At 38.1% G+C, this 10,586-nt stretch overlaps 1 protein-coding gene across 5 annotated transcripts in view; it reads left to right on the top strand.

Moving 5' to 3' along the window:
• Positions 1-206: 206 nt before the first annotated feature.
• cacna1ha (calcium channel, voltage-dependent, T type, alpha 1H subunit a) overlaps positions 207-10,586 on the top strand; it is a 78,406-nt gene continuing 68,026 nt past the window's right edge. For 4 of the 5 annotated variants that reach the window (XM_046835339.1, XM_046835338.1, XM_046835337.1 and 1 more), the window contains exons 1-2: positions 207-574; positions 1,054-1,415. In XM_046835339.1, coding sequence (XP_046691295.1) covers positions 1,078-1,415 — 338 coding nt within the window. In that variant the 5' untranslated portion in view covers positions 207-574; positions 1,054-1,077. Of the gene's footprint in view, positions 575-727; positions 867-1,053; positions 1,416-10,586 lie in introns of those variants that run through there. The other variant, XM_046835336.1, reaches the window with a different exon arrangement.

Genomic DNA, 10,586 nt, shown 5'->3' with positions numbered 1-10,586 from the left:
TGTTTAATATAGTCCAGATATGTACATGTTTATAACAAAGGGTGGTGGACTACGGGAATACACGGTGATCAGAAGTGGAAATGTAATCGGGCTTGGAGGCGTGAGCCCGTGCAACAGAGGCGGTAGTCACGTGACCGTGCTGCCGGTATAGCAGAAGTTTTGCGCGTCAGAGCGAGCGCGGATCCCGAGCAGCATACACGCGCACACGGAGACCTGTTCCCTGCGTTCAGGAGCGTGTGCGTTCTCTGTACAGTCACATATACGACGGCTTACCAATTGTTTTTGTTGTTTTTCCCCCACATATTTGTATAATTACCATTTATCATTTTGAAGCTATATATATATATATATATATATATATATATATATATATATATATATATATATATATATATATATATATATATTCTGGACTCGTGCGTGTTTGGTGGCAGCGTCGAAACAAAGCATTTGCACACAAAACTAATGCAAATGGACTGCAACGAGAAACCTAGCTTTTCGAGAAAGGATTCGCCTGCGTTCCACTGAAAGTAAAGGAGATGCTTATGGGAACGCCTTATTCCTTATCTATAAGGTAAGTTTATAAGAGAAAAAAACTAAGTTTTTAATTGTGGGTTTTGTGTGTGTGTGTGTGTGTGTGTGTGTGTGTGTGTGTGTGTGTGTGTGTGTGAGAGAGAGAGAGTAATATTTCTACATCTACACGTCTGAGCGCTTCTCCTCTGCAGGCTGTAGACCGGCATGCTTTTCCCCGACGCGTCTTTGCGCATGATTTCCATTCGCCTGAAACAATTCAATGCATTCCACCCTTTAAATTCATCCTTTCTTAGGTGAACATTGAGGACCTGTATGTCACACTGCACTCTCAGGTATCGTGTAAAAGTCGTGTTTAAAGCGCAGGGGGCGATAATATTTTACGCGTGAAATGATCTGCAGTATTGAATAAATAAAGACAGGCGGATTTACGTAAACACTGTGTAGGATAATCCAGCCATGTGGGCTTTGTTTGCACTGTCAACCTGAAGATCTTGGACTTTTTTTTTTTTTACTTTTAAGGACTTCTCTGGCAGACGCTCCATCATGACCGATGGCGAAGGGAGAGAGCGCTTTCAATACCTGGAGAGTGGCGAGGTGAGAGTTCCGGTGTCGGTATTGTACCAGGCGCACGGTCATGGCCAAGCTTTTGGGGATGAGGAGAAAGGCAGTACATGGGGCCCAGATGTCTTTGAAGGCTCTAACAGCTCTGAAACCCGGGCATCAGCTGATGGTAGTGGTGGTGGAGGTGATGCTCCTGCTCCGGATGGTGCGTCTGAGGAGCAGGAGCAACAGCCGTACCCTGCGCTCGCGCCTATCGTCTTCTTCTGCATCAAACAGACCACGCGGCCGCGAAGCTGGTGCCTCCGGGTGGTTTGTAACCCATATCCTTTATTTTTTTCCTAAAAAAAATTTGTTTGATACATTTGTTATGTTCAGGGAGTTATTTCCAAAAATCCACTTTATTTAGATGGACTCACCATTGTTCTTAAAATCATGCAAAAAAGCTAAACTACATACTGCAGTTTTTGTGCAAAGTATTTCTTTTTTTCCACTTAAATAGCACAATGTCACATGATCTTATTGCCTGATTATTCTGTCACAGTCAATAGATTACTAGGTATTAGAAGAAAATTCCCTCGGCACCACATCCTAAAATCTCAACCTACATTTTACTATACACACTATATTGCTGAACACTTGGGTTTTTGCTGTTTGTTGGTCGAATAGTCTTGGTCGGTCATACAGTGTTTAATGTTAGTTTAAGGTTGTAAGGGGAGCAAATCAATTACAGCAGTATGGCAAGTTTTGTGGGTGTGTTTTGACCAAAAACTTCATCAGATAAGGTCTAATGTTTTATCTCGCAATGTAATTTTTTCCCCCACAGATTACACTTTTAGCAATGTTGCAATTAAGTGGCTTGCTTTATAGACAAACTTAATTATCTGTAGGGAAAAAAGGAAGTGAGCTACAAAGCATGTTTTTTTTCTGTTTCGTGTTTTATGATCTAAAAGTAAATAGTAAATACTTTACCCCTTTCAATCAGCGTTTATGAGCTATTGTTTTGGTAATTCGACGAGTACTGAGATTTGCCTTTGTTTTCCATGTACTGTAAAGCCTTCCATTTTATAGCTTTGTCTAATTTCCCTACTATAAAACCATATCAATTCCCACATGACTGCTATACAGGTTACCCAACATGCTGAGTGACAGCTTTGAGCAGTGCAATTATAGGGGTGATTTATTCACCTATCTCTAATGAATGTACTGTTGCTCTCATTATCTGCTGAGGGCATAGACAAAACCATGTGGAACACTAGCAGGAGCTGTAGAGCTCATGGAATTTATGTATTTTTGTATGAGAGATTTCTTTTTTTTCTCAGAACTCTTTTGTCTTGAGTTATTATATATTCACTGCATACACACAGATGTTGTTTTTGACCGTTTCAATTTGCGCTTCCATCATTGCTATCATCCTTTGGGGCTTTGTGTGAAGACAGAATCGTTCTATTAGACAGCATTCAGGAAGATGTCACTCTAATAATGTGTATTGCATGTATTGCATCATTTTACTGATAGTGGAGCTGGTTACATTGGAAAGAAAAATATGTATGACTACTAATTTTTTAGCTTTCCTCCGTAATGAAAGAGAACAACCAGCTCAGTTACACAGTCCAGTGTTATTCAGCAGACAGATCTCACTCATATTCTCCATTTTCTGTGCAATACAACATGCTATTAGTGTGACTTAGGGGATGGATTCAAGAGCCTCTACAAAGAATAAACAATTTAACTATATCAATATAGTTGGTGTTTGTAATATTGTAGTATTTAGATGGTGTTATATTTCATATTTGTAATACTGTGTAATTCTATTAGTCATGTGTGATCTAAATATTATCATTTAGAAGCTTTCCTGTGTTACTAATAGATAATAACATTTGCTGTTATTGATGATTAATAATTTATATTCTGACATGTCATATCAGTGACAGAGCTGGAATTATGCATGTGTTATGATAATGTGTGTCAGAGAAAATTTCAAAGAATGCTAGGAGGGATTTAAATAATGAAAAAGAACATTTGTACTGTATTGTTGCTAATCTTTCTTAGTAACAGAAAATCATTTTAGTTTATTGATCACAGTATATGATATGGTAGACAAAATATGGATAGTGCATTCCCTTTAGAGATTAGCCTTTGTAAAAATGTGTTTTGTGTGTAAATAAAGCGTACGGTAAATGTGTACAGATGGTGGTTATGCATCTTGTGTACGGGTGGGGTTATGGTCCAAGCTCTGTGACCCTGTGGAGACTTCCTCTTGGCCCACAATGACAGCATTCTGCTTGTTGAGTGCAGGCATGCTGCCTGGCCTGTGTCAAGTTGTTTTACCTGCTTTTTTTGCTATTTCTAAAAAAAGATTCCAAAAATGGAAATAGTTTTGGTTGGTTACATTTTTGCGAATTTATCTCCAGGAAAGTTCTTGTAAAAACAAAACATAAGATTTGACCAGTGGGTTGGAAGCAGCACAATTGTGGCCAAGTATCATTCTTCTGTTTTCCTCTCAAGCAATGATGTCATCTTACTGGCAACAAAATGAGCTTTACCTAACAGTAGGATGCATCTTCTCTGCAGTTTGTTGTACGTTCTGGTCATTACATCAGAGCGTGTATTTGTAGAAAAGATGAGTTGATTTGGCAGAGGCAGAGAGCTAGTATTGTATTCTGGGTCATGGGCTGCATACAGCGCCAGAAACAAAGAGCATGCTCTGGCAGAATGCACTCAGTCACCATGAGCGAGCAGTCTGTGAAATCTCAGCAGGAACGCACTTCTGAGCGCTCACACAGGGCACACCACAGAGTAACAAATGTGCACTGGCCTTATTTTTGAGAATCTAAATAAACTATACCTTGTGGTTCTGAATCAGGATCTCCAGTTTCTATGTAGTGTGCAAAACCAAACTTCTAGTTTGTTTATTAAAGCAAAATAATCAAATATTTCTGTTCATAATGAAACTCTATGGCTAGTTAAATTGATCAATTGAATGGTTTTAGGCCATTTATAAGGATTGAACCAATAATGTTGCATACTTGTTAATAGATTTCTGTGCAAAACAAACACAACCAATAAGGCCTGGACAAATATCCAGTGTCCTTCCTGCAGCCCTCTTGATGGCATTTTAATGACTTCAGATGTGAGGGTGTGATAAAAACATTGCTACAAAGGACAGTCTGTTAACATGAGAGCAAATAATAATTTTTATATGAGATGCTAATGCAGGATGGTCATATGCACAAATGCCCTATGGCCCTGTGATTATGCAATTTAGAACTCCCAAAAGATCTGGGTGTATTCAAATGGCATTTATATGATATGGTGTTCTGATCTGTAGTTAGTGATGCTTTGGATTTTATTAAGGGGTGTGATCATCCTCACAGAGATGTCTTGAATATTGAAGTATGTGGCAGTCTGATTGCCAAAGAATGGCATTTATGAGGATGAAATAACCAACTTCCACCACTTCAGCCCTTCTTGAATATTTAGCTGCGTTTTTTTCTGTTGGTTTCAACAAGTATAAACAGGATTGCTGATAAAGTCTAATATTATAAAATATTTTAAAATGCTTTTTTATGTTTATTTACATTGGTTCCCATAGGTTTGCTGTCAGTAAATAATAATAAAAAATAACAGCACCCCTGTAAAGCCAAACCTTGCACACCCTCAACATTACTCTTTTAGCTGGCCAGAGGTGACACATTTCCTATATGTCATGACCTCCAAGCTGCTGTGGGTCTCAGTAGATATTGATTTGGTAGCATAAGGTGTGGTGAAATAGACTTCAGTGAAACAGATTTATTCTAGGCTGACAGTTATAAACAAGAGACGGGGAAGCAAAGCACATAATTGAAAAGCTAAGTGGCCATTGATTTTTTTTGGCTGGCATGGACAAAACCTTCCAGTGAACCTCAAATCCAGCTGGCCCTGTGAACTATGTGGGGCGTGAACAGAAAAGATGGCATTTGTGCTGCAAGCAGGAGGTCACAATAGGACTCCCGCAAGGGATAAGGGCTTGCAGGAATGGGAGGAGATGTTGACTTCTTGCGTGATACGGCTAACAGGAATCCAAGCTACTCTTTTTCTGCACAATTCCTTCACTTACTAGTAAACATGATGCTGACTTGTTATACACAGTGGGATTCTTCATACCTGCAGAGAGAACTGAAGCACGTGTTGACGAGTTTGTTGGAAAAAAATTTCCTGCTCTAGTAGAAGTGTTTTACTAAAAAGAGTTTCACATAAATGAACATAGCTTTAATCTGTGTCTGAAACTGGAAAACCTGACATTGCAGCCATGCTGCAGGATCAAACAGATGACAAGGGTCGTGTTTCTGCGAGGCCCCGTCACTGTGTTGATTCAGCTGTTGTCTCGCATGTGTTAGTTTGGATGACGTGCAGATGCCTGCTTTCCTGCCGATGATTAGGTGTTAAGATCAGGCTGAGAGAGTGAATTACTTTTTCAATGTGTCGTGATTAGAGTTTCCTTCTGTTTTCCTTCTGTTTGTAAAGTAATGAAGGCTATTAACCTTAGTAGCTATATCCAGTATCCATTTACATTTACGGCAGAAGCCCTTGTCCAGAGCGACATACAAAAGTGCTTTGAGTCTTAATCAATAAATAAATCTACACTGGTAAGCTAGATCTTACCTTAAGATAAACCTCCCAACAGAGTTGTATGCTGAACAAAGCAAACTTGGTAAGTCTTTAAGTGTTTCAGAAAGAGTTAGGTCTTCATCCATCACTTGAAGATAGCCAGGGACTTCTCTGTTCGGACACCTAGGGGAAGTTCATTCCACCACCTCGGTGCCAGAACAGAGTAGAGCCTTGAAGAATACTTTCCTCTTACCCTGAGAGAAGGTGGTACCAGTCGAGTAGTGCTAGAGGATCTTAGACAGTGTGGTGCAGTGCAAGGTGTGATGAGGTCTCTCAGATAAGAGGGTGCTGGTCCATTTTTGGCATGTGCAGCTACCAGGAGTCAGTGGAGGGAGCGCAGCAGTGGGGTGATGTGGAATAACTTGGGCATGTTTAACACAAGTCACGCAGCTGCGGTTTGGATAATTTGCAGTGGATGAATAGCATTTAGAGGAAGACCTGCCAGCAGAGAGTTGCAGTAGTCCAGTCTCTAAATAACTGAACAAGCACCTGGGCAGCCTGTGTGGACAGAAATGGTCAAATCCTTTGGATGTTGTAGAGAAGAAATTGATGGGAACGAGCCACATTAGCAGCATGTGAGGAGACAGACAGTTGATTGTCCATAGTTACCCCAAGGTTGCGAGCAGTGGCTGAGGGGGAGAGCAGAGAGTTATGAAGAGTTATTCTGAGATCCTGACCTGGAGATAAATCACTTGGGATGACCAGCAGTTCGATATATCCGCCAAGCATGCCGAGATCCGATGGGAAGCTGTGATATCTAAGGGCTGAAAAGAAAAGATAAGTTGAGTGTCATTAGCATAGCAGTGGTAAGAAAACCCATGTAAGGATATGACGTTACCAAGAAAATGGGTATAGAGGAAGAAAAGGAGGGGACCAAGTACTGAGCCTTGTGTGACACCAGTGAAGAGTCTGCGTAGGGCAGATGTGGACCCCCTCCATGTTATGAGCGACCTTCCCGGTAGGAAGCAAACCATTCCCATGCTACCGAGGCTCCTGAGGATAGACAAGAGAGTATTATAGGCATTTTGTCTATAAAAAAAAAAAATCAGGAAAAAATTTGAAAAAGATATTTGGAAAACAATTCCACATTTTTTTTTTTTTTTTTTTGTCTTTTCTTTTGTTAGAATTGATTTTTTATTGTACTCACACTTTTTTCGTATTATAGTTTTATTATAGTTATTATACTTGATATTTACTGTGTATGATTTTTGTTACAAATTATTTCAATAGTTACTCAAGGTTATATATTTTAAAAAGACTTTTAGAGTCAAGGTTCAAGACTTATCTTGAATCATGCTAAGGGATAAATTTTTAAAGATGTTTTTCTCCTGCTGGCATCAAAAGATTGGTGAAACATTGCACTCTGTCCGTTATAAGTATGCATTATAAAAAATGGTAGTACTCTCAAACATAACTAAAAATATGTTGGTTGCGTCGTTGCTGGTTTGCATAGTCTTAGAGAAGAAAAATAATATTTTTTCATGTCCATCGTTCATTGCAATGATACATTTGAATACATATTTGCTTTGAATATGCATTAACCTTAGAATTATAGTAATGCCTTAATCAGAATTTTGTACAAATGAGTAAAGTTATATAACTCTGTAGTTATATGATATGTATTATATGATAAACTATGCATATGATTGGGCTTGTGTGTGCAATAAGACTTTACTGTTAAAGCTCAACCCCCTTCTCTCTCTCATGCTCTCTCTCTCTCTCTCTCTCTCTCTCTCTCTCTCTTTCTCTCTCTCTCTTCATGTGTGTTACTGGCACATGATCTCATAATTGCATTTCCCTGGCTCAGTCCCTTCTGGACCTTCATGTGAAGGAGAGCTCCAACTTGCATGCTCTGCATTTGCTAAGGATGCTCAAAGCTTAACCTGATGAATAAATAAAAACCAGACTGGAAAACGGGTACTAACAGCAAGGTCTTTGCCAGCCGTAGTGAGGGGTTGTCATGGCAATGTGCATGGAGCGTTTGTGTCGAGCTTATGAGGAGGATTCTCTGCAAAGGCTGCACACTTTGCAGTGTTACTGCAGTGTTACCACTTATATTCAGCTCACACTGCAGGTGTTCTGGGGACTATGTTGTGAATCAGAAACATAATTACACGAATGTAATGTTTTCTGAGAATATACTCAGGAAAGAAAAACATTTCCAGATAAAACCACTTTGTGTTTTTCTAGTTATAAATGTGAAGGAAAAAAGACCAATTACCCTAGTGTTGAATGTAAACATATTCTGAAGTAATAACATCAGGAGTCTCTAAGTGTTCTGGTTATTGTTAATGATCAATACTTTTATAACTCCCCCACCTTTTTTAGAGTTCTTCCTTGTACCATAGAAGTTGTACATGATCAATGACCGACTTGTTGGAGACCTAAACATCTGTGGCATGAACTTACAGCGCACGCAATTTCATGTCTTTAACAATGTGTGAAGTGTCTAGTGTGCTGCACAGAGCAGAGATAGCAGGAATGCAGGTGCATTTACAGAAATGCATCAAGACATTAAGGTACAGAGGTTAGGGGAGCCAGGTACATCTACCTTGCATAGGGATCCTAGTGTGGAATTAGTGGCTGTGTCTCATTCTTAATATATTATGAATGTCAGTAATGATAAGTACTTTTATAATGCAATCATTGTTAAATGCAAGTAACCTATGTGATATAATGTGTGGATGTCAACCACACCCATGTTAGTCAGTTTTTGTAACAAGTCTTCAAACATTCTTACTTTCTCGGTTCTTTCAACGCAATACCTGATTCCCGCTGTGTATCATGAAAATTATTATAAAACATTATAATAATAATAATAATAATAATAATAATAATAATAATAATAAATAATTTTTGTGCAATATCATCTAACCTAACATCTTTGTAAATATATATATATATATATATATATATATATATATATATATATATATATATATATATATATCTATATATATATATATATATATTTTAGAGCAAGATCTTTTCATTTCTACTGTAAAATTCTGAATTTATGAACAGTGTGTGGCAAGCAGCAGGACATACTGCAGTACTAAAATTAAAGCAATTATTTAAAACCTGTGTGCCAAAAAATAACAGGGATCAACAAGAAATCAAATCTAACATTACACTTAACGTAATAAAACTGTAACATTGCAACATTAAACATTATTTTCACATGTTCAAAGTAACATTGTAATATCATTGCATAATATGGTATTTAATTTGCACTTTTTCCTGATCTGGAATTTCTGTGCTTGAAACGCTGGAAATACTGCATTTGAATGATTGTCTCAAACTGGAGTCACAAATGTTGGAATAATAAAGAAAGAGAGAGAAAACAAGAGACATCAACCCTTTTACAAAGAAATTACACAAGTGAAATAATTAAATAATAACATTATTAAAAAAAAAGGAAAAAACATATGGTAATTTAGAGATTGTCCCAAGCCGCTGTCAAACATGTGGAATAATGAAACACCAATGAGGCCTTTGACGTAGTAAAAATAGATAATAACTCAGCATAAAAATGCATGTTTCACTTCATCTACACATTTGGTTTTTACACTAAATAAAACCATACCTAAATGTGGATAAGTTTCATATAGAGCCGATTTGTGCAACGTGTTTGTGCAACATTTTGGCATATTTGCGATAGATATTTCTAGCAAAGTAAAATTAGCGTCGAGATGACAAGTCATACACACCTACTTTTCATATAGTGGATTTCACAATGTTAATCAAGTTACAATTATTTGCCAACAGAGTTGTTTTAAAGAAAAATTCTGTTTGCATATACAAGCACAAAAAAGAGGAATTTCATTCCCATGCATTTAGATTTTTTCATTTGCCAGATAAACATCCAACAGCAGAGATGCCATAAGGTGACAAGACATTGTATATATTTTATGATCAAATGATTGGAGTCCTAAACACCCGTGGCCTGCACTTACAGAGTCGTGCAGGACATCATTTAATGTCTTTAACAACACATAAAGTGTGGTTTGAAGATTTGAAAATGAGCTGTATATTCAACACCATCCTCTAGCTCTGTGAACCACAGGTACAGTCTGACTGCAGTGTCAAGTGCGTTGCAACACAGAGTAGGAAAAACAGAAATGCCAGAAAATTTCCAGAAATGCATCACCACGTTGAGTTGCAGAGCTCAAGAGAGCCACGTACATTTCCCTTCAATAAAGAGACAAGTCCTGATGTGCTATTAGTGGCTGTGCCTCTCTCTGTCCTTGAAATCCACTTTGACATCCACGAATGATGCAGATCAGAGTGTGAAGCACTAGCACAGCACAGCAGCAACATTCAACGAGCTGTTGACTTACATTTAGACTTCCTTTGTTAAATTTAATTTCAGTCCTCCAGCCAGAGCATAATCTATTTCACATTTGCCCATCCAAAGGATTGGGGTATAACACAATATACTGATTTAATCAATTAGCACTTATATTCATTTTGAAGTAGCAACTGCCATACTAGCAGACAACAGATGACGCATGTAGAAAAAATAAGCTTGAGATCACATTAAGCTCGGTTGTCACATTAGTTTTACATTAGTTACATTACATTACATTAGTTTTACAGACTAATGAAGCTTTGTGTGTAAGCTTGCTGCATACATCTTAAATAGCTAATTGGTAGCTGGACATGTCTTTGGCATCGAGACCCAGGAAGCAATAAATGATTCCTACTATCTGATACAACAGCAAAACTTGTCACACAAAAGACTGCCCTTAGGCTCTTTCCTGGACCTGAGTATTATTTCCTAATTTTGAAGGAGCTACACAGAAAGCAGAAGAGACCACACGGGTGTGTGACACAGGCAGCCC

The sequence above is a fragment of the Silurus meridionalis genome, chromosome 22, assembly GCF_014805685.1.
Source record: "Silurus meridionalis isolate SWU-2019-XX chromosome 22, ASM1480568v1, whole genome shotgun sequence".
Classification (NCBI taxonomy): domain Eukaryota; kingdom Metazoa; phylum Chordata; class Actinopteri; order Siluriformes; family Siluridae; genus Silurus; species Silurus meridionalis.
Note: the sequence above shows the minus strand (reverse complement) of the source record. Positions and strands in the feature narration are given on the sequence as shown.